This window comes from Thamnophis sirtalis, unplaced genomic scaffold (genome assembly GCF_051295495.1).
Source record: "Thamnophis sirtalis isolate CommonGarterSnake01/CBP01778 unplaced genomic scaffold, rThaSir2_p1.2 scaffold_10, whole genome shotgun sequence".
Lineage (NCBI taxonomy): Eukaryota > Metazoa > Chordata > Lepidosauria > Squamata > Natricidae > Thamnophis > Thamnophis sirtalis.
Window position 1 is genome coordinate 45,890,223 of NW_028261390.1, and position 25,248 is coordinate 45,915,470.

The 25,248-nt window shown below is 39.5% G+C and overlaps 1 protein-coding gene across 2 annotated transcripts in view; it reads right to left on the reverse strand.

Annotated features, from left to right (window-relative positions):
- Positions 1 to 11,327: 11,327 nt before the first annotated feature.
- FAM149A (family with sequence similarity 149 member A) overlaps positions 11,328 to 25,248 on the reverse strand; it is a 57,970-nt gene continuing 44,049 nt past the window's right edge. For both annotated transcript variants that reach the window (XM_087724495.1, XM_087724496.1), the window contains exons 10-14: positions 24,250 to 24,474; positions 23,428 to 23,548; positions 19,745 to 19,873; positions 15,983 to 16,061; positions 11,328 to 11,868 (exon numbers count right to left, since the gene is read on the reverse strand). In XM_087724495.1, coding sequence (XP_087580621.1) covers positions 11,798 to 11,868; positions 15,983 to 16,061; positions 19,745 to 19,873; positions 23,428 to 23,548; positions 24,250 to 24,474 — 625 coding nt within the window. In that variant the 3' untranslated portion in view covers positions 11,328 to 11,797. The remainder of the gene's footprint in view (positions 11,869 to 15,982; positions 16,062 to 19,744; positions 19,874 to 23,427; positions 23,549 to 24,249; positions 24,475 to 25,248) is intronic.

Below are 25,248 nucleotides of genomic sequence, written 5' to 3' on the forward strand. Positions count from 1 at the left end.
GCGATCTCCAAAGGCTTCGAAGACGGAAGGCTTCGAAGAGCAAAAAGGAGAAATTCGGGAAGGGGCCGAGGAAAAGCCCAGCCAGCTCTCTAGATCAGTCGGGGAACTGTAGAACCTCCGGCGGGACTCTGCGATTTATGTAACCCGAAGACTGCTGCGAGAAACGGATAAAGGGGGAGAGGCAGGCGGGGTAGAGCCACGACTCCCGCCCTTTCCAGCTCCGAGACATACGCAAGCCTTAACTGTCGCTGCAGCATGTAAGTAAATACTCATCCACGTGCCTCTCTCCTTTCCGGACCTGCCTTTTCGGGGGGCCCATCGCTAGAATGGGCCACTCGCCAACTCCAGAGGGCAGAAACTGGGAAGGGCGGCTCCTCCTGCTCCCAACTCTCGTTGCAAATCCCCCGAGGGGTTGGCTTTCCTGCTATGTTGCCCTTCGAACTGGAGCGTTTGAAGCTCTACAGAGGACTTCGTGGTGGTTGTTTTGTTCTACGACAGGGGTGTCAAACATTATTTCATTGAGGGCCGCATCAGCGCTGTGTTTCATCTCGGGAGACGGGGTAGAAGTGGCCAGCTATACGTCACTCGTGTGGCCCTGCGGGTCAGATGTAAGCCCACTTTGGCCCGGATCTGTCCCCCCACTTGAGTTTCACATCCCTGTTCCAGGAGTAGCCCAGCTCTGTCTTCCCCTGTGGTAGTTGCATTAGCACTAATCTGCCTGTTGGTTAGCAACAGCTACAGAAAGGTGTATCTGTGTGTGTGCGCGCACACACACATGTTGCATGCACATAAATGTTGCAATAAATGAAATGACTGTCCATTAAACCAATGAACTCTTTCTATTGTAGAACCCATACATCACCCAGTGGTAGTTTCTGTCATGCTTTCTCACCCCTTGCCCACAAACTCCACATCTTCCTTACTCCTTGTGTAGGAAGTCAGCAGACACCTCCACTCTAGGAATGAAATATTTGGAATATTAGAAGGGGCAGGATAGAATATTTCCCCTAAAGTAGAAATGGAAACAATCTTAACAAAGGCAGAAAGCAATCCCAGTCTCAAGCAAAAATGTGAAGAGGCCATTAGGAGATTTTGTAACAATTCAGAAAGATTGGGCCACTCTTCATAAGCAAAGAGCAAACAGATTCCTCAAAAGCAACACAATTAGGCAAGCCAAAAGTTGAAAAGACAAACACCCAGGATTTGCATTTCTCTTTTGTCTATAGAGCCAGCCATGACCTCATAGGAATCTGACAATAGCCATTAGAATATTAGAAACAGGAATCCCAAATACAAAGCCCAAAGATGATATAAAAATTCACCTACTCTCCACTCCATTTTGTCAGCCATCACAGAACCTGCATGCTGTGTGTGTGTTGGTTTTGCTCATCAATAAACGGACCTTCTTTCTCAAGCAGCTTCCATTTTATTCCCGCCTTGGAGCTTGAGCTGGATTTTTCTTCTAACACTTCTTTCATTTTTTGTGTAATCTTTATGTCTACTTGGAAAGCTGAAACTACTGTGTATGCTTTTTTTTTACAAAGTTTCCATGAGCCTACAAAAGTAAGTCAAAACGAACAAACGGTCTGCTCTCTTTCCCTAATGCTTGGGTTCTTGTAGCATCAGAACAACTTCCTTATCTTTGAGAGAAAATAACTTTTGTTTTTCAGACATTTCATTCTAGGAAATTAAACACCAAGAACAAAGCATTAAATGGGGAGCATTTCTGCATTTTACTGAATCTCAATATTAAACATTTGAAGAATGGTTGCAGGAACTGGGTAAGTCTAGTATAATGAAGGACTAGGACTGATATCAGGGGCTGCCACAAAGAAGAGCGGTCAACCTATGCTCCAAAGCACCTGAAGGTAGAACATGAAGTAGTAGATGGAAATTTATCAATTTATCTAATCTAGAACTCAGGAGAAATTTCCTGACAGAGTAATTAATCAGTGGAACAGCTTGCCTCCAGAAACTGTGGGTGCTTCATCCCTGGAGGTTCTTAAAAAGAGATTGGATAGCCATTTGTCTGAAATGGTACAGGGCAGCAGTTCCCAACCTTTCTGCATTGGTGGCCATGCGGGGGGGGGGGGGATGTGAATAGCGGGGTGCATGTGAGTGGCAGATGCACACATACACACAGCTCCATTTGTGCAAGCAGGGGGCACATGCATCCTCCACTCACACAAATGGAATTTCCCGCATCAGTGGAGGGTTCTTGCACTCATGAAGTTCCACTCATGTGAATGGCAAACCCTTGTGCCCATGTGCAAAGCTCCACTTGCATGTATATAGAGTGCTTGAACAGAGGGTGCTTGCGTTCACATGTGAAGCTCCGCTCACATGAGTGGAGTTTCACATGCAGGCATAAGTGCTCTCTATTCAAGCATTCTCCGCTTCCACAAATGGAGCTTTGTGTGTGATAAGGGCCCGCCACTCTCAGGAGTGGTGTTTTGTGCTCGAGCATAAGGGCCTGCCACTCGCACCAGTGGAGATTTGTGCATCACGTTTGACTGTCACTAATGCAGCCCTGTTTGAAACAGGCAGGGCCTCATAGTGGTCCGTGACCTGGGGTTTGGGCACCCTTGGTATAGGGTCTCAGGCTTGAGCAGGGGATTGCACCAGAAGAACTGCAAGGTCCCTGTTTTTCAATATGGACTTAAGTCCCACAAAATTCCCCTAGGTTATTTCTGACAAATATCTATGGTGCATATTAGCACTATTTGAGTACAATTTCCTTTAAAAAAATACGTAATGATTCAATTCATATGACCAGCACTCTCAATTAATGCTAGAAATCTTTACAACTAACACAAGTAGCACTTACTATGGTCACCAACCTTTTGGGCACCAGGGACTAGTTCTGTGGAGAAAGGTTTTTCCATGAATCCGAGGGGCATGGTTTCATGTGCTGGCTGTATCACGTGGATGCAGCTTTGTTTGTTTGCATGGCCCAGTTAAAAAACTAACTGACTCTCAATTTGATTCACTTTGATTCCTGATAAAAGCATGCTTTACTGGAAGCATGGTTAGTTAGCCACAGGCTAAGAGTAATTACTTTATCTTGCTTCTGTAGAGCATGAATTGGCATGTTGAACAAGTTCAGCCAGTAAAGGACTGTTACTTATAACCAGTAAAGGATTTAGTTATATCAAGGGACTTATTTATCTTGATGTACAGAGCTGGCCCTTTGTAAGGGCATACAAAATGTTAACAGTCCTTCACTTGTTTAGATTAAGTTTGGCAATAGAATAATAAGCCTTGCTCCGAATCTTGACTTTTCTATATGTATCTTGTTGTGTACAAAGTGTATGTAGAATTATGGCACATAACAGGTGGTTAAGGCACCAGGCTAGAAACCAGGATATGGTGAGTTTTGCCTTATGCAGGAAAGCCTGCTGGATGACCTTGACCTAGTAGTTACTCCCTCTCAGCCCAACCCATCTCACGGGATTGTTATTGAGGGGAAAATAGGAGAAGAAAGGAATATTAGGCATGTTTGGCTCCTTCAGCTGTATATGAAAAAAAGCAAGATTTTTTTTTTAAAGAGCACTGGTCATATGAACACAACATCATGCATGTTTAGCTTTAATATGCATACAATACTAATATGTATTGCAATTATTTAGAATATATTTAATCTTAATTTAGAGTAAAAATATGACAGTACACTTCAGAGCAGCGATTTAAAAATAGCAACAAAACATACTGTATCTTGTCCCAAAGGTGCTTTTTCAAAAGGCAATTGCACATTCTTTGTCTTTCACTTCTCATGCAAGAAGCTTCTTCGTTTCTGATGCTTCCTGAATGAGAAGCTTCTTGTATGAGAAGCAAAATGTCTTCAAGGAAAAACAAAGCACCTTTGCGACAACCATGACCTGAATGGCTGAGCATCTCAATAGGCTTTCTGAGATCTTGAGAAGCTTGCATTATGCAAGAGCTTTTGAAAAACTGAACACATGCAAACTTTTTGCAACTTGTTATAGGCTAGAAAAAGACATTGTGTGTGCGCGCATGTGAGCACTCGTGTGTGCGCATGTACGTACATACATACATACACATACACAAATACAGAAATTTGGTGATCCCAGTATCTGTTTAGAAACTAAGCTAATAATATATTGTTCACTCTCTATGTAATTTGGAATTATTTTAGCATTCTTGGTTTAGACTTTATTTGCTAATGCAATATAAGTATCCCCTAAGACCTAGGAACAAGTTAAGCAATGCTTTTAAGATCTACTTTGAAAAAGCAATTGAAAACATCATTTAATTTCTGCTTGCCAGTTCTTAGGGTCTGCATAATACATTTGTTTTAAATGTATGAAAATATTTTGCAGCCTACTTTAACAGCATATTATTGATAATGTGCAAATTTGTAATGTCCGATGTTATTTGAAATGCTCTTGGGTATACATTTCATAAATATTGCTTGCTTCTTGATAAATAAGGGGCCAATTCTTTATCATAATCAGAGTTTATCTAACTCTTTATGGCAACTTCACATTATAAATATAATTTAAAACAAGAAAATAATAGGTAGAATTGAGTGGATCATTCCTGTTTTGCTGTATTAAGTTGCACAAATATCACAAATTTATTGCAGAGGATTATGTACATAGAAGGAACACACTCTCTCTCTATTGATGGCTAACAATATATGAAAATAATCCAAGCACACTTGCCAGTTCAAAGCTATAAACAGACTGGAAACAAAAAAACAAACCAAAAGGACTATGTGTTGAATGGAAACAAGTATTGGGTAACAGTAGTCTCACTACTGTAAGTCCTCATCACTGTATGGGCATACTGCAGAGGTGGTATTTAGCAGGTTCTGACCAGTTCCGGAGAACTGATAGCGGAAATTTTGAGTAGTTTGGAGAACCGGTAAATACCACCTCTGACTGGTCCCACCCCCATCTATTCTCTGCCTCCCAAGTCCTGGAGTGGGGAGGGAATGGAGATTTTACCCGTCCCCTGCCATGTCCACCAAGCCATGCCAATGCCCACAGAATGGGTAATAAAAAATTTTGAATCCCACAACTGGCACACTGCTGTACAATTCCTACTTGATGCTTTATTTCTCCATGGCATAAGAAGTCATTTCTAAAAATAAAAACATTATTCTTTGAAAGTATCCAAGATCTAAGTCACAAAAATGTACAGAATCATAATCACTAGTGGCATGCATAGAAAATAGGAGATTCTGACTTGGTGACATCAAATGATTAACTGGATTTCTGTACCTGACATATGGACACATGTTCCATGGGACAGTTCACTCATGAGGCTTTCTATTTGCATTTTCTATTTTTCTACATCACCTCATCAGTGTGCCTGAAACTATCAAGTTTGTCCTGAAAGATCTGTAAGAATTAGAAAAAAATGTTAGGTATTATCAAGAAGCTTAGATCTTCCAGAAATGGCATTTTTCCTGGTCCACATAGTTGTTCTCCTTGGATCCAGCCAACCTTATTTATTTCAGTTTGGCTGCAGCACAGGTGAAATCAGAGTACTTATATTTTGAAGCTTGTATACTGAAATTATGCAATGCTTTGAAACAGGATATTTAATACTGAAATTCTTGCCTCCACCCATGAATTCAGAACAACTTACCTGTGAAATATTTCTCAATCCTTGTAGTCATTTTCACTGATCCAGTAACAAAGTATGTGCAGGTTGAGATTCCCTGTTTACATAAGCTGCCCAATCTTCCAGATTCCAAAGAGCCAGTTCTCAGCACATTACAACATCCATTATCCACATAAACCTACATTTCAGCCTGCCTCTAAGATTGCAGATCATCAAGAAAGTTTAAAAAAATATAAATTGATACTGATTCATTTTAAAAGAGGGGAGCGCTGATTGGCACATAAAGTTTCCTGCCAACTCTAAGCATTCTGAGGTTGTTGAGAAAAAGAAAGTCACACAACTAATTTGCAAATGCTTTGCAGCAATTGAGAGTAGAAAATGCTGCCATGATGGCCCCCAACTTTGTGGACACCAGAGTTCAGTTCCATAGAGAAAGATTTTTTCATGGATGAGGGGGCGTGGATTTGCACGCTGCCTACATCCCGCAGATGGGGCTTCACTTGCTTGCGTGGCCTGGTTGCTGGCATGCTGCGGATCAGGGCCGGTCCATGGACCTGGTGTTGGGTTCCCCTGTTTTACAAGTTACATAATAAAATGACATAATAAAGTCATTTTTCCATGGTGCTATAATATGAACAGCAGCACAAAGAGCTTGTATTAGAACAAGTTGATTGTTAGTTTTTATGAACATCCACATTTATGAACAAGGATTTTCCTATTGCAAACAAAGTGGTAACTAAAAGGTTTAATCACTGAACTTAAAAAGTGTTTATTATTTCTCAGTAAACAAATATATTCTCTTTTCCTGTTCTCTTATTTTTTATCTTTTGTTTTTTTGTTATCTGGCACTGAAGCAACACATTCTTAAACATTCTATACAAAATCTTCCTATTTCATATCACGATTTTAGGATTAGTAAAGTTTTTACAACCACATCTACAGGTTCAAAAGAGACTTCTGGGATTGTGTTTATGGAAGGAAAGGTTAGTCCTCCCAGTGCACTGTAATCCCAATGAAATTTCTGTCCAATTTAAATAACAGCAACATGCTATTAATTGGTCCTCTGTGTTTATTAGATGTAACCAAAGACCTGGTTTTTACCTTCCATTGTGCTGATCTCCATTAATGGAGATTTGCATCCAATTGCTTTCTTAGACATAGTCCAAGGACATCCTTGTGTCACGTATCTCTTGAACTTACCCAACTCCATTTTCAAGCTGAAGTATTTTCCCTCCTACACTTCAACTGTCTGGGAATGTCAAGAGCTAGAGATACAAGCTCAGTGCACAGGTGATTGAGGGCAAATGTCTTGTGCTCATTTCTCTATACAGAAATGAAATTTCTTACTATAATTGGCATGATCCCAATCAACATCAGATATTGTCATTCATGGTGTGGTTGAATCACATTAATCCAAGATACTATTGGAGCATTTGAATTTCCATCACATGTAGAGCCTGCTCTTGCAAGCACTTGGATCCAAAGAGGACGACTGGGGAAATCTTTGACTTGAAGCATAGAGGCATCTGACAATTACACAGGACTCCATTCACCTGGCGCCACTTCATCCAGCAGGCGTAGACACAGGCATGGGCATCTGGAAACCTATCACCATTGCTGCATATGAGCGAGCTGAACTACTTGAATCATTCCACTTTCTTCAGGTCTTCTCCATCAATGCTGATGTTCCAATGGTTTGGGGGCCACATTGCATAATTTCATTTTTTTGATGTTCAGTCGAAGTCCAAATTCATCAAAATGTTCACAGTAACAACATGTAATATTATTATGCAGTGAGTGTGGACAGCTTGATTTTCATTTATGAGCAAATCAGAAGCATCAGAAAATGAAAGAAAAATGAATGATTCTGAAGGGTCTTTCTCCCCAGTAATCTAACCTGCAAATTAGTACACTCACTTGGTCATGGTGCTATAAGGGGAGAAATCTTGTTTTGCCCTTTTTTTCTTAAAACAAAGAAAAAACATAAAGGTAGAGTTTTTGCAATCAGGCTGCTCCCTAAAATCAAGATGAAGCTATTTTAAATCCCCCTCCTCGTTTAATAAAACAGCTTTCACAGCTACATCCTGCTCTTTGTACATCCATAGAACCCATTATATCCTTGAACATATTTTTCAAACAGTCTCAAACTGCTCTCACTGAAATATTTTCAGGTATTTGAAGAGGGCTGCAATTCTAGAGCTTCAAAAAGTCACAGAACAACTGTTAAAGGATATGAGGCTGACCTTTTTTTTTTCCATCTAATTTTGGTGGCTCTGATGGATATGGGAGGTGACAAAAGGTAACCCAAACTGTTGTTTCCATTAACCTTGTTTTGGGGGGGGCTTGATAATACAAATTGGGGTACTGAAACCTCCAATTTCAAACTTGGAAAAAATCCCAAATAATAGTCTGAAGTTGACTTGCAAAAATGGCTGTAAATGGGTATCCGAAGCCAGGGTTAAAAATGGCAATAGGAGTGGAGCCGCTACTTTGTTTATGAATGCAAAGAAAATGAAAAATACACAAACATACATGAACAATTTGTCATTTTGGCACAGAAATTCAGCATGCAATCTCAAAATGTGATAGAAGGTGCATGGTCTGGAGTTTTGGGTCATTGATACAGCAACAATTACCACAATATTTTTTCTATAAATGCCTTAGGAAAGCATTTATTTGACAGACAACTTAAATCTTAGCTAAACGTTGTTAACTGCTGCAACTTCTATTTATTATTTATTTGATTTACATAGCTACTAATTTCACATATGTGACTTTAGACAGCTTATCATTACCGATATATTCTTTTTCATGCTTTTAATGATGTCATTTTGTATCACTTTTAATTGTTATAAAATTCTCTGGATATTGTATTAAAGGCCAGTATTTTAAACCAATATTTCCAAAGAAACACATTTCTTGGGGGTGAATCCAGTCTGATTTAAAACTTTCTTAGTGCTGCAGTGAAGCTGCTTACATGATTCTTGATGAGGCAATGAGTTCATCTTAATTTCCAGGTTGCACATTTTACCACTGTATCTTATTTTACTCTCTTCCCACACTGATATGCAAATTTGATTTTAAAAGTAACTGGGTAAAAGGTTTATGCATTTGTATATCCATTAAAGCCAACATACAGATTTTTAATAGTATTATATTCAGTTTTGGAAGTGCTTTTTTATTAATAGTTCTATGCATTCATCATGTTATAGCATTTAACATTTTTAAAAATCTATTTCAACATATAAATTATACATATATATTTGGAAAGGGTATATTGGATAAGTTCTCATAAAAATACAAATTTAAAGTTTAGAAAGCAATTTCTAAACTTTAACATTCTATATACATTTTTACAGATTCGTTTGATTTTGAAGGATATTATAAATTGGGCTGCTGAATGAGTAGACAAAAATATCTGATTTACATTTGACATTAACAATTTTAGAAAGCAAAAACCTGACAATTCAGTAACAGGTTCAGTTCATGATGATGTGCCTAAGTTATTCTGCATGAATAAACTCATCTGCATTATTTTATAGCTCTTGACTTATTAATAATTGTCAATAAATGAAATTGCTCTCTAAATTATCCTTCAATAGTCACAAGCTGAATAAACAACAATAAGATGATTAGGGATTATATTTTTAAAAAGGCAAAGGAAAACTACCTACAATAGTATGTTGCTTGAAGATATTTTATATAACAAATAGATAGGCCAAAAATTATAGCAAGGGGACTATACAGCAGAAACAAGAGGCAGGAAAATTTAAATTCTAATTTCTACATACTTAAAGATTTCTGTTTACAAATAGTACAAAAAAATCTTTCTTAACTAAAAACACTGTTCAGGAAAGAATATTGATTTCTTCTGCACTGTCTTTTAATACTTAACTGATTAACAGAGTTAACATACTAATTAATTTGCAAGACAAGATGGCTGGTACAATGATTAGTGTGGTGGTTGGGGTTAGCATGTGCTCCACCTAGGCATCTGGAAAGAATCTGGGACAAATTGAGCATTCCCAACTTATGATTATCAGGGCTCTGCACATAACACCTTATGAAACTCCCCAAATCAAATCTTTGGATTACACTGCAGTTGCCAAAGGGAGCTACACAATTCAGAACATTAACAAGTGGCTGGCTGGTGCTACGTGGGTGTAAAAGGGCTGAAGCATTTTCAAATTTCCTTTCAAATCCAAAACTCACAACATCAATCTTCATAACCGTAATTATTATTATTGAAAAATCACATAATAGATATTACAAAGGTATCAATCTGCTCATCTAAGGATATAAACCATGGAATTATATTAACATATTGAGTTCAGTTTTTATTCTGGTTGATGTATGCTTTCAGCATGTGTATACAGTATGCATAACCTTTTAAGTGCATATTTATTTATTTATTTATTTGTTTATTAAATTTGTTGCCCATCTTGTTCCACAGGAATTCTGGGCGGCTTACACAGGGGTGGGTTACTACCGGCGTTACTGCCAGTTCGCAACCCGCGTGCAACATGCATGCGTGCGCTGGTTCGGGGACGTGGCAGGCCTGGGTTGGTGCCCGTTCTGTGCCACAGGCCTGAATTCCACTACCAGTTCAGCCGAACTGGACCGAATCAGTAGCAACCCATCTCTGGACTTACAGTATTAAAAGCACTGAATATTTCTAAAACAATAAAAATGGAATGGAAAGATATAAAAGTATAGTTAAAAGATAGGAAGTGGAGAACAGGATGAACAGAAGGAGGTGGGATTGCCTCTAATTCATCAACTACTTCCATTGTGATGTTGCCTCATTGGGATCCCAAGCTATCTGCCAGAACCAGATCTTTAGGCTCTTGCGGAAGATCAAAAGGGTGAGAACCAATCAAACCTCGGGGATAGGAGGCACGGCAGAGAAGACCCTTCTCGTTGACCCCATCAGCCAAAATTCCTTGACTAAGGGGCTCCGCAGCATGCATGCTCTGCCAGCATGGGTGGGATGGGCCAATCCCAATGGGGTGAGACAGTTCTTCAAATAACCTGGACTCATGCTATGCAGGCATTTAAAGGTAATAACCCACACCTTGAATTGCATCTGAAAGCAAACCAGCAACCAGTGTAGTTCATGGAACAGTGGTGAAACATGAGCCACCCACAAGAACTCCCTGTACTGCCGCATTCTGCACAATGCTCTGAATGCTCTTCAAGCATAGCCCATATAGAGAACATTGCGTAGTCCAAACATTGAAATGCCTTTCAAAATTTAGTTATATTTTCACTAATTTGTGAGTCTAAAAAAATATTTAAAAGGGCCCACAAGCATGTTTCAGGGGCTTTTGGAATAAGGAAGCTATGCAACTGCAAAGACCTTTTTCTGCAGGAAACAAACTAAATTTTAGGTAAGAATTGTTTGCATTAGGGCCATATTTTGTGGTGATGCCAGGGGTGGGTTACAACCGGTTCGTGGCGGTCCCTGCGAACCGGTTGGTCGCCAAACCCGGAAGTAAGTAACTTCCGGGAACGGCGAAGGGCCCGCCCGCCCGCCCACGGTCCTTACCCGGTTTTGATGAGTTCTGCGCTTCCACGCATGCGCAGGACGCATACAGCGCCTGCGCGATCCTCCAGGAGCAGCTGGAGCATCACGCAGACGCTAGTATGCATGTGTGCACCGTGTGCGTGCACGAGGACGCCGCCGGCCCCGTTTCAACCGAACTGGTTGGAACGGGGCGAGAAACCCACCCCTGGGTGATGCTCATATTTTATTTTATTCTTTGTTTTTAAACAAGGGTGCTGTTTTATATCAGAAGACTTTTAGAAACACACTGCATATGAATACAGAAATGTTCAACTCTTTCAGGAAAGGATAGTTGAAGACATTTAAAATGTAGAAGAAAGCAAAAACCATGACCAATTACTATTTTCAAAGGTCTTCTGAAAATCATAAAATGAAGACTGGGACCTATATATAATTCGGCTTAGCTCTAATTGTGAATTGGGTCCACATAAAAAAATAGGAACATAAAGGCCTCTTTCTTATTCAGTTTAGTAGAAATTTATACTTTTAGAAACCAAATGGCACTCTACATTCAGGCAATACGCACACATACTGAACACTCAAGAGACAAAATTTCAGTATTCCTAGGGATTGTTGCATTATTGAGGATTTTGACTGTGTTGCAATAATATTTTCTTCTCTTCTTTCTCCTATATGTCATTAAGCAACTTGAAATCTTCTCCTAGAGAGAGAAGTATTTTTCTGGAATGACCTGGCATGGAACTGTGAACCTGTAAGAAAAAAAAAAAGAATCGGGCAATACATACTTAAGTAGATACAGTCCACTGCAACCAGAAGATATAACCCTGATTATTTTTCAGAAGCCTACTTTCTAGTGTTAGTTCTGTGCTGCAGAAGCGGCTAATTTAAACCAGGAAAGACACCCAGGTTCTGTAACTGTGTGCCCTTAATTCTGTCACCAAGAAGTATTTACCGATCACTCATTCAATGACTCTTCCACTACATTAAACAAGAAATTATGACTGGTCCTTGTACACATAGCTTGCCCAACAATGCCACAGTATTTACAACAATTGCAACATTTTGCAGTCACCTAATCACACTCATCAACTTTTCCTCCCAGCTTCCCCTAAGCAAAGTCAATGGGAAAGTCCACAAGGAAAATTGCCAGTCACTTCTCCACCTTCCTGCACACTGGATTGTGCCTTCCTTTCCTTGGCCTCTTTGTGCTGACATGTACCTGCATCCCCCTTCCTTCAGCTACTGCACAACAGAACCCCCTGAACTCAAATCCAACCTGAGATGGGCCTCCCGGGGCTTTTCCATCCCCCACAGACCCCCATATTGCAATGTGCTCTACATGGGGCAGCCCTTGAAGAGCATTCGGAGACTTCAGCTTGTCCAGAGTGCAGCCGCGCGAGTGATCGTGGGTGCACCTCGGTTCACCCACATAACACCTATCCTCCGCGAGCTGCACTGGCTGCCTATTGGTCTTCGGATACGCTTCAAGGCGCTAGTCGTCACTTATAAAGCCCTTCATGGTATTGGACGTGGGTACTTGAGAGACCGCCTGCTGCCAATCACCTCCAATAGACCGATCAGATCCCACAGATTAGGCCTCCTCCGAATTCCATCCACTGGCCAATGCTGACTGATGACTACCCGGAGGAGAGCCTTTTCTGTGGCTGCTCCGACCCTCTGGAATGAACTCCCCGTGGAGATTCGAACCCTCACCACCCTCCAGGCCTTCTGCAAAGCCCTTAAAACCTGGCTATTCCGGCAGGCCTGGGGCTAAAGAGCTTCTGCCCCCCCCCCATTCTCGAATGGTATGGTTGTTGTGTGTTTTAAATTCTGTATTGTTTGTTTGTCTTTTTTATCCCCCGTTTGTACCTCCTTTCCCTTGACTGAGTTGTGAGCCGCCCTGAGTCCCCTTCGGGGAAAAGAGCGGCATATAAATGAAATAAATCCTAATCCTAATCCATATCCCTTAACTGTGAATCCTACCACTTCCCACTTAAAGACCTGCACATTTGGGGATACAATAACAATAGGGACTGCCTGGACTGTCATTCCTAAAACATGCAGTCACATGACCCCAATCCCAGCTGCTGCTGTAATCCAGGGACCACCTGTACAGTTTTCTGCTGCTTTTGCCCTACTTTCCCTGTTTTTATTCCTAGGAAAAGGAAGGAGTATTTTTCCTGCTAGCATGGTTTCCTATAGCTGTTGCTGGCTCTATTGCAGTGCCTGCTGAGGACAATTTCTCATTACTGATTCCTCCTGCAGCCCTTCTCTATCTCCTATCTAGATGGATAGATCTCAGGTATGGAAATGTCAATGAGAAAACTCACAGGGATTTACTTTGCAGGTTGAAACAGATCAGAGTGCCCTACATTTAGTATGAGCACCATCCAAAGTTTCTCTGGTTGGACCTAAGTGTTGTTAAATAAATAAATATAGAAATAGCTAGACCAAATAAACTGAAGAGAAATGTCATGCACATGGTCATGTGTAAATAGTTACTTCAATATTACAAAACAATGGCATCTTTATGTCTTCTCATCTTTCAACACTTCATTAATCTATGGGAGTTTTGCAATTTACATTCTTTTATTTGGAAAATTGTTTTCACTTCATATGCATCTCACTTATTAGGAAGAATATATTTATATTTGAAGATATTCTGACATGGTACTAGTTATGTTGCACATATGGTCAGCTAAGTTTAGAAGATTTTAAAATAGTAATAATTAGTTTGGGTGCAGAAAGAGAAGGAAAAACATTGCTTGTTGTTGGTTTTCTTTGCGTATAATCCCTAGAAGAATGATGTTTTGGTCAAAGAGTTGTAGTATAGAGAAAAACAGACTGCTTGGCCTCAGCAACCTACTTCAAGAAAGCCAACAGTTTTTTCAGAATGCACATAGCACACTAGTTCCTCTGGGTAGGTGAAGTGGCTCTGCAAATACTTCAATAGGGTTAGATAGGTTAAATCCAATACCAAATTGCAGCTGGAAGCATATTAGCAACCAAGACAGTATATGTATCACAGATCTAATGTACTCCTGGCACATAGTGCCAGATAATAAGTTATTTAATTGCTGCATTTGACATCAATTGTACCTTCAAATGGGCTTTAAAGGTAGCTCCACATAGAGCACATTGTGAGTATTAAATCAGGATAGGAGATATAGCAATAGCACTTAGACTTATATACCAATCCATAGTGCTTTACAGCACTCTCTGAGCAGTTTATAAACATACTGCCCCCATCAATCTGGGTCCTCATTTTATGAACCTTAGAAGGATGGAAGGCTGAGTCAACCTTGAACCATCAGGATCAAACTCCTGGTTGTGGGTAAAGTTAGCCTTCAGTGTTCCATTCAAACCATTTCGGTAAATATGCTTTCTACTATAATCTGAATGGATATTGAGATGGTAAATTTATTAGCAGTTAATCATCACCCAGTATTCCTCAAACATATATCCCTCAACCCTAAAGAAATCCATTACTGTCGGCTTTTTAAAGTGGGAGTTGACAGGAATGGAATGTACGGTATTTCAATGAGATTTCAGTATTGCAACAGACACTTGAAAACTTATCAACTTTCTTCTCTGTTTCTCATATCACAATCAAGGCAAATTGTTTTGAATTGATTTCTCATGTTTTCTACTTTCCCAGCCCCCAGATGTCTCATTTTGTAACTGTTCAGCATTCTTTTTTCCTCTTCTCCAAGTCAAATCCCCATTTCATCACAATCATCAAAATATTTCCTTGACTTAGAACTCTCAAGTGCAACATTTTTGGCTACATTTATCAAGGAAGTAGAATCCCTGTAAGAGATTCTGAAACACATCTGAAAGAGGCTGACCATTTCACTCAGGCTTTTGGCCAGCATATGAAACCAGGATTGCTTTGACCAGTTTAGAAGATAATGTATACGCAAGAACTAAATGTGGATTACAGAAAAATTATTTTACATTAGCAGAGCTGGGCCTTTCAACCCTGTTCTATCTGCTATATTTACTGTCACAGGATTGTGGTGGGAGATGACTTTTGACATTGAAGTGCTTGGTCTTCTGTGTTCTCTTCTGCTGTTCAATATCTCCCTGAAATCATTGGTAGATGTTATATGGATGCCTTAAGAATGCAAATGGCAGGTAGTTCAGTTATTCTCAGAGATTTAAATCCAAGGAAACAACCAATTCTTAGCAGATTGTTAAGTTCAGTAATGCTGGACAAAGTAAACAAGCTGTAATTTAGTCCAGAAGCTATCGAGGAGTGTGCATTAACTCAGCTTCTGGATTAATTTCATCTTATTTTGGGTGAGATTGTTCTTCCTCTCAAAAATCAGGTTTCTAGGAGCACACCTTGACTCAGTGCTCTCCCTTCAAACAGACATTCCCAACACCAATGATGGCTATATAATTACATCTAGTGTGCCAACTGCAACCGAGCCAGATAGACGCCCACAGCAATTTATCTAAAGCAATGTATTCAATGAAGGACTATTATTGAAATGCATCCAAAAACTTTAGGTGCTGCCAGTCAGGTGGATAAGCAGTAAATAATAACAGAAAACCATGTTGAAAGATTTGTATAGGTGAGCACCATTTTTTCCAATTTAATAGTCTTGGCTTTGGCCTCTGACCTTAATGAATTCTGAACTTAGCTTTCTAAGGGACCACCTATCTCAATATGAACCTATTCTAAGGTCAGCAGGAGAGGCTATCTTAAACTTTCCTTGTTTTCTAAGGTCTCTTTGCTGGGCATATAGGAAAGAGCTCTCAAATGCCAGCATGTTAAATATAATAATTTTGAAATCATTTCTATAATCCTAAAGCATATAGTCTTTTTGAAAAATATACTTATGAAACAGATCTTACCTGTTACTACCCCTTGGCCTGTCCACAACTGATTCGCAAGATCCATAGAAGTTAGTGATCTTTTCTGAGGTGTATCTGACTGAAAAAGATATATGGTGCTTTAAATTAGTAATATGCTTTGCTTCTTTTGATAATTAGATATTAGATTAGAAGCAAGGAAATCCAAGGTGTAGTCCTCGCTTAGTCACAAAGGAATTTGTCTGGGAAGAAATTGGAAGATTTACAGCATCTGGGAAGATGCAAACGGAGGGGGCTGGAATGGCTAATTCTACACATGGCTGGAGGGGACAAGATGACCAACTTGTGCAGCCAAACATGAGTGCATGCTCCCCTCCTTCCCCAACCAAGGCTCGCGGAAAAAAACTAGGGTGGAGATTTTGACTCCTTCCAAACAGCAATAAATGAAATGACCCATTGCCCTGCAACTGAGTTGAAGACAGATTCCACATCAACGTGAGGAATTCAAACCACCAGCAGAAAGGGGCTTGGGCCATATCTTCCCCTAGTCAGCCATCAATGTTGGGGCTGCAACCTATGAATGGGTTTTCTTCACAGGTCATGGATGGGAGAGATGCCAGTGGGCACCTGCTCTCCCTCAGCAGATGGCAGCATGGCAGATAACTAGGCAGTGGCCATCCCAGGGATTGACGCCCCCCCCCACCGAGTCCAGTCTCACCTGCAATGCCCCAACAGGTTCTTACCCCACCTTCCTACAGAGAAGAGTTCTCAACAATGGAAGAAGGAATGAATGGGGGGGAAGCTGCAGGATGGATAGTGGAACAATGTGATGAGGTGGTTCCTAAGTTTAGAGATGTAATTGGGTTCCTTCCTTGGGGGGCGAATAAAATGACCGTTGCTGTCAACTTGGCCACAAAGCGTCAGAGTGCTTGGCTCCAGCCCCAATGTCACGAACGTGTGCACCAACCACCACGGTGGTAAAGAGAAGGCCCAGATGCCACCAGAAAAGAGTCATCTGGGCCAACAACCTCAGAAAGAGGATCCCCAACCTAAGGTGATGAAGAGTCCTCCCAATGGGGAGGCCTCGAGGAGGAAAATGCCGAGGATGACCCAATGGTGAGTGCACCCATCAGTCCCTTCGCCTTCCAAGCCAAGCTCCAAGTACCCAAAACAGGGGTGGAAGGGAAAGTTGAAGCAGTCGTGGACACCGGCTGCACTCAATGCTTAATCAGCATGTCGATTGTAAAGCAACTAGGCATATGCACAAGACCTCTAGCCTGTCCCATTTGGATTGAGCAGGTAGATGGAACGCTAATTGGAGGGACCCCAGCCATGCTAATGACCGAACTGGTAAAGTTACAAGTGGGCCACCACTATGAGCTTCTCAGATTCATTGAGGCTCCAGAGATACCAGAATATATTATCTTGGGGCTTGCATGGCTTGACTACAATAGCCTACGATAAAGTGGGAAGGCGGCGGTAGGAAATTGATGATCGCGTTTGGCCCACTACCATTGATGGAGCCAAAGGGACAATTGAACCCAAGAGCCCAAAACCTGCCACACCTGCAGCTGGGACAAAAACCCAAGGGGTCCAAAAAGTACCAAAAAACTTGTTGGAGGATGTTTTGTGAAGAAAACCGCAGTACAATAGTAAGAAGGGGAAAATTGTTCACCCCATTCTTTCTTCCTCCCACCAAAAGGCAGCCCAAGTCACTAACTGAAGCCAGGATAAGCTGATGACAGCTATGAAATTGGCACTCCCAACAGACCAGTGGCTCAACAATAACCAGGATATCCTAATGATGAAAAATGGATTAACCTGGAAGGGGTTCAAACTATACGTCCCTGCGAGGTTGAGGTTGGAAGTTCTACAGCAGAGCCATGAGGCGGAACTAGGAGGCCACTTTGGATTCCTAAAAACATTCCACCTCGCCAGGCATCAATTTTGGTGGCCAAAGATGGAATTGGAGGTGGAAGATTATGTAAAAAGCTGTGCTACTTGTGCAACGAAGAAAACACTGGCAGAGAAGCCCCATGGAATACTACAACAAGTGGCTAGCCCTAACTGACCATGGGAAGAGATCACAATGGACTTCATCGTCGAAAACCCAGCCAGCAGTTGGAATAGAGTAATCTGGACAGATTGATTTGGTTTCCAAGCAGGCACACTTCATTGCTTGCTCAGGGTTGCTGTCCGCAAAGAAATTAGCAAAAATGTTTGTGAAACACATTTATCGCCTGAACAGGGTGCCCAAGAGGATCATTTCAGACTGTGGAGTCCAGTTCACAGGCAAGTTCTGGAGAGAGTTCCTGAGATCCATTGGGTCCACACAAGGACTGAGCTCAGAAGTTTATCTTAGCATGAACCACGCAGCAGAAAGGGCCAATGCAATGGTGGAACAATACATCCGGTGTTATGTGGACTATCAGCAAGACAACTGGTTGGACTTGCTACCCTATCAGCAAGACAACTGGTTGGACTTGCTACCCTTTGTCGAAGTGGCATACAGCAACGAGGTCCACAGCAGACGGGATTAACGGCTTTCCAAATTACCAGTGGCATGGAATTTGTTGCCATGCCTGAGCTGCCTAGAGAACCTCCCTCCTCCATGTTCTCTGAATGAATGGATGGACACTCTAAAGAAAAGATGGGAGAATATGAAGAAAGCTCTAGCAGATGCGGCAGAAGCCTACAAGAAGCAAGCTGATAAACATCGCTAGCTCCAAATCCCCTTTTGTGTGGGGGGCAAAGTTTTTGTGTCTACCAAATACACAAGAATGCCTAGCAAGAAATTGGGCCCAAAATGTCCATTCCCAATAGAGAAGATAATTAACCCAGTTACAGTTCAACTCAGTTACCCAGAAGTCTAGGGAAAATTGACCCAGAATTTCATTGCAGCTTGTTGAAGCCAGTAATTTGGTCCAGCATGAGACCATCCACCCAACATTTCCCTTCTTCTGTAGTGGTAGAAGGGGAAACACGTTATGAGGTAGAAAAAATCATAGACTCCAGGCTCTAGTATTTAGTGAATTGGAAGGGTTACCCTTTGTCCAAAGCTACTTGGGTGAAAAGCTGGAACCTAAAAGTGGAGAAGTTAGTAAAACAATTCCATGAGAAGGTTCCCAAGAAGCCAAAGGGTCCCCCCGGGGGTGGGGGGAGAGAGAGGTGATTAATTTTGTTATGTTAACTTTTTTGTTATTCTCTTTTCAGGAAATGTTTTTCTTCTGAGGAAAGGCCACCTGTCAGGCCTGCAGTCATATTCCTTTTAGGATCTTTGGCCTGCCACACACTCTATTATTTTTCTATGCTGTTTCATTAGTGGGGTAATTGGGAGGGGGAATAGACTGTGTAGACTGTGTTGTTGTCAAAATAAAACATTCCTTTCTAGAAGCCCAAGGTCATTCTTTGTCTCCGCACCTCTGCACCTGACCGGAACTAGATGGGTGGAAATGCCAGTGTAGCAGTGGAAGATTGGACCATGTGATGGACTTGTGTGTGTGGGGGGGTAAGATCATGAATTTTCAACAGGAAGCTTTCAGATTTGGGTTTTCCACAGATGTGCCAACATGTCTCTCTTATTAAATTGAGGAAAGCTCTGCCTTGGACTCTGATTTAATTCTGGATGGTGTTTGGAACACTGACAATGCCATTGTCTGCTTCCCGGGACTATTAGAGAATGACTGGTCCAAGGTCATGAACCTGGCTTTGTGCCTAAAATGAGGCCTGAACTCCCAGTTTCCAACCTGATGCTTTAACTGCAAACTTGATTCTCATCCCATGTTTACAAGTTTTCAAACGTACCCGGAAGGTATGAGTTGTGTTGGGCCTTGAAAACTGATCTATTAAGACAGTTCTCTCTCTATGAGGTCGTCGTTCCAGACCATGAGGTACTGCACTGGATATTCTGCTGTGAAGTTGTTTTCCTCTATGCTGAAAATGGAAAGATGAAAGAAGCAACCAGTTAATGGGTAGAATTTTTTTAAAATGTTATTATAGCAGTTGAAGTAAATACAATTATTGTACCTGAGGCTGTGACATTATATATCATCTGCACATCTCTTTCCTTGAAAGCTTAAGGAATAATATGTCTGTGTAGGTAGTCCTCGAAATGACCACAACTGGGAGCAGAATTTGCATTGCTAAGCAAGGTGATTTTTAAATGAGTTATGCCTGATTTTATCATTTCTGTGACAGTCGTTAAGTGAATCATACAGTTGTTAAGGAAACTAGATCCTCCCATTGACTTTGCTTGTTGGAAGCCAGCGGGAAATTAATGCAAATGATTATCACATGACCCCAGGACACTGCAACACATTGCCAAGCATCTGAATTTGATTGCAGGGATGCTTCTACAGTTGTAAATGTGAGGATCAGTTGTTCCTTTTTTCAGTGCAGTTATAACTTTGATTGGTTGATAAATAAATGATTGATAGATTCTATATATGGTATCCCTTCTTGCAATACTACCCTGCACCAGGGCTCAAGTAGTTCTGAAAGCTAATGCAGTGTATAAAGTCACCTAAAACTGCTGATTGGTGAGCAAAATTCTCAAGAGACAATTTGAACTTCATAGAATGAAGTCTGGCTATGTATATTCTAATGAAGCTGGTTATATCCTTCTTCCTGGTAGTCAATTTAACTGCTTTTCAATTGACTTTTTATTGCCTCCTCACAAATGACTAATTTTAACCAGCTTCTGAAACACTTAGGCATGCAGTTCTAAAATTACCTACTTAAGACTTTTTCAAAGGAGCTTCAGATGAAGATAACATGTTTTAGCAGGAACAGAGAAAACTTTAATTGCAAAGGGGCCCGCTGAAGACTAGAAAAGATTACTATGTTTAAAGAATGGTATAAAGAATGGTATACACAAGGGCTGTGTAAATGAAGCATACTAAATTCCTGATAATTAAATATTTAGATATTCCATATCAAAAATATGGAATTGTTATGTATGGGAAGGACGTCTCACTGTTTTAATGGTAACATTAACATAGGTTTTTTTTTTTGCCAAAGAATAGTGTTACAAATACAGTTAAAATGCAGCTATTTGGAGTTGAATAATCTACTCAGTTTTACCACCCTTTGCTAACACAAAAATCTTCAATGTACTTTCAATTGCAGCCCCAAGTCTTGTCCTTTATACCTTCTCGATCAGAAAACCAGACTGGAAAGAGAACTTAGATCCCATAGTCTGCATCTTATCTGAATGTACAGTTCATGAGAGTAAAATAACTTTTAATCTGATTAGACTACAATCAACCTTTTGGATTTCATAACTACCAGTACTTAGTTTAAGGTGCACTCCAATATTTTGTAATCATGTTTTAATACAAAATGTATTGGATTATTATGTAAATTTTCAAAGCAAGAAAATGAGTGTTAATGTAACAGAAATAATAAAACTAAGCAAGCTGAAAAAGCAAAATTCATGCTAATGTTCACAACTTAAAACTTCTAAAAACAAACACAATCTGCTAAATTATACGTTATTTCACATAACTCATCCTTTTTTAATAGTTTTTTTCATTTTCATAACATATAACCACATGTATATTATTACATAGCCAACATCATATTATATTATTAAATGTTTATATCAATTCGTCTTACCACCAACTCCCAAAAACAATTAAACAATTATTGGTTCTACTCTCATATACCATATTTGTACCTTATCCGTCACTTTCTTTTCCCTCTGTCCTCCTCGCCCTACCTCCTTTCTCTCCTTTGTCATCCTTCTCTTATCTACTTCCCCTCCCTCTCTCCTTCTCCTCTCTCCCCTTTCCACTCCTCCTTTCTCTCGCCCTCTTCCCCCCTACCCTCTCTCCTATCCCTCTCTTCTTCCCTTAACCTCCCTCCTCTATTTCACACTCTTCATCTCATTTACTTGGTGTATTTCAGCTTCTGAGCAAGCTCCATTTGATGTTGATGGTATTTATAATTCCTTTTCAATATACATATTTAATTTAACATATATCTTCCTCCTCCTTTTTTTAAAAGAAAAAAGTATACATATATAATAATTGTTTTTTTTTTTATTAAAAAAAACCCAGCCTATTTTTGGCCAAGATGTAGACCTGGTTACAATTCCCAGCTATTCTCATAACATTGCCCCCAATTTCTGATTCTGTCTTTAAATCTCAATAATTTCCCATTGTAAGTATATTTCATGTTCCCTCTCCATTTTTCCATATTTTGGAATAGGTTACCCTTAATTGTCTTTAAATAAAAATTCTTACTGTTGAATGTTCATTACAATTCCCTTAGTCTATTATATAGAATAACAAGCAGTATACATCTCACTTTGTTCATCTCACTTTGTTCTATATATGTCCATGTTTTGTATATTTTAACCCATTCTTAATTGTCCTTCCACTGTCATATTCAATAAATTAGCAACTCAATTTAATTATCACGTATAAAAGCGAATCACAGACCTCTGCTTTACAATTTCCCTATAAGTTTCATATTTGTCCATATTCATATGTTTTAACCTTTATTTAATTATCTTTCAATTATCGTATTCAAATAGTTAGCAACTTGATTTTATTGTCATGTTTAGGAGTAAACCACATAACTCAGGTTTATATTTCCCCATAAAACAATTTCTAATCTGATGTAAATCTGATTTTTCCTAATAAGTCTTTTGTCCCACTTCTCTATTCCTGTCTTCTCTCTTTTCTTTGTTTTGACAATTTTCCTCAAGCCACTGTCAAACCCAAAGAAATCTTGTATAGTTCCCTTTGTTGGGGTGTAACCCCCTTCTTCAGTTTTCCCTATGCCACTGTCAACCTCTGTAAGGTCTTTTGTCTGTTTTTTATTTCCTTTTGTTGGGACACATCCCTCCTTTTCAATTTTCCCTGTACCATTGTCGAACCCAATGAAATTTTTGTCTGCTTTTTATTTCCCACCTTTTCTACCCCTTCATTATCCGTTTCCCCTTCTTCCTTCACTTCATCCTTCAGTTCCTGCTTTTCTGAGTTCAGAATTCTATTTAGACTTGATTTTAATGGTTTATGCATATTTTTTATAATTTCACGTTCTTCAAATTCCCACCTTTCCATAATGTCCAGTTCCAAAGTTACAGTTAATTATACAGTTCTTATTTCAGAGTTCTGGTCTATCTTAAATTTAGCTAATTCAGCTAAAGTGAAACGGAAGAGAAGGGACCAACTTGATCTTTTGCGGAGAAAAAAAACTTCGTATTTTCCCAATTAGGAAAAGTACATTGTATAAGACTACTCAAGGAAGTTTCACAGCTGAAAGAAACTATGCATGTGTGGGTGGATGTATACATTTTGGGATTATGCAAAGACGTGATTAAAAGTTTTATTGGCAACTTCATCCAATACCCGATCACACTGTATTTTAATTAAGTTGAGGTTTTTCTTTAATTTGATGTGCACACCCTAAATTATAATAAGATAGATATGAAAACAAGTATTCAATCATCCATGGCACAAATAATGTAGATGTCTTACAAAGCTTAAGCGTAGTCCAGGAACTGAAAGGTACTGATCAATGGTGTCTGAATTAATGGGTGGCAACTTGTTCCGGATAGCAGGTGTAAATGGAGATGGCAAACGATCTAAGGCAGTGCATCTGTAGGAAAGCAGCATGGACATAGGAATTAACTCTTACAGTATTTCAGGTCCCTAAACTGCTACAATAATGCTTCTTAACCCAGTTCTCAGTTAATAAATAACAGTTCTGTTGCATATATAGAAATATTAAGTCAATCTTAAAATTAAGTCAATCCAATATAGTGACTTTCAAAAACTGCACTTTTGGAAATTCTGGATATTATAGTCCTAGCACATCTGGAGAGGTGAAACTGGGAAGGCAGAATCTCTTTGAAGCACAAGACATCCACTCAAAATTACACAATCTTAATAATGCATATCTTCCCACTTAAAAATCTGGATCTTATTACTTTAGTTCCTCATACCTGCTTAGTTCCTCATACAGGATTATTTCATTACTCTTACTATTCTTCATGTCTACCTTGTGCTATAAGTACAAAAAGAGAGAGATCTGCATGAGCCAAATTTACTGCAGGTGCTAAAAATGAGTAAATTTTGCAGGCTCGGTTACATTATTTAGATTAATTTGTTTCTAAGATCACAATGAGGCTTATTTTCATAGCTTGAAGGAGAAAATAACATTTTTAGTCTATATAGTTCTCTTCCAAATGCAGTGTTTGTGTCACACAAACATCAAATTATTTCTCAGTGCTGTCCAAATTCTATCATCTGAACTCAACATGATCCATACAGTAGGAAAGAACAGAAATAAAATCATACAATTTTGTTCCTCGCAGGACCTCATCACTGTAAACATTGGGAGTCTTCAAACGTAGTTGGTCTTGTGCTATTGATGGTAACCTACGATGGCCCACTGTTTTCTTAGAGGATCCAAGCAACACTCGAGGTAATGATGAGACATTGCTATCAGTCATTCGCCCCACTCGATTCTTTGCTGAATTAATCCTGGAACCCATACCTTGAGGCTTATCTTCTTGTTCATGCCTGAAAACGACAGTTTCAAACATCACTTCACTTATATAAAATTAAAGTCTTCAGCAACTTGAAGCTGAATAAAGTGGATAAGTGGGATAATAATTCCCCAATAAAGAAATGCACAAATTTCAAGTCTGATGAATGATTCTGTCAGCAGAGATAAGAAACTGACAACTGCCTTAGTCTGAGAGTTAATAAAGAACAATGTGTTATCCTTTCATGATAACCAAAATTAAAATTTTGAAGCAACTGTATCTAGAGACACAATCGGCTATCCATATTTTTAATCCCAAATTACTTTCTTCCAACTTCCCAAAATGTAACCAAATTGTACAATTAAAAAACTATTAACATGATTTTGAAGTTTGATTTAGCTGTTGGTTTTACCTATAAACTATGTTTCTGTATAGTAGATAGATGTCAGGCTAAGTGGGTTGGGTAAACAGAAATGTATAAATTGTGTGTCTGCTTTGCAAAAGGGGAGGACATTAACTTGGAAGTATATTTATCAATGTTCAACTAGGGGGGGATAATTTATATACATATGCATATTTCTATTTTATTTTTCATTTTATGCATTCTTTTTTGTGTGGTCTTATTTAATTGTGTTTTGTTTTTGTATTTTCTCTTTTTTGGGAGATTTTATTTAATATTTTGAATAAAAATAAAACTTCAATCAGGTATGTTATTCCTTTTATCATTTTATAAACCTGATCTATAATCATAATAAACATTAACTATGTAACTAAAGTAATTAAGGCCAGAAATAAATAGACAAATGTA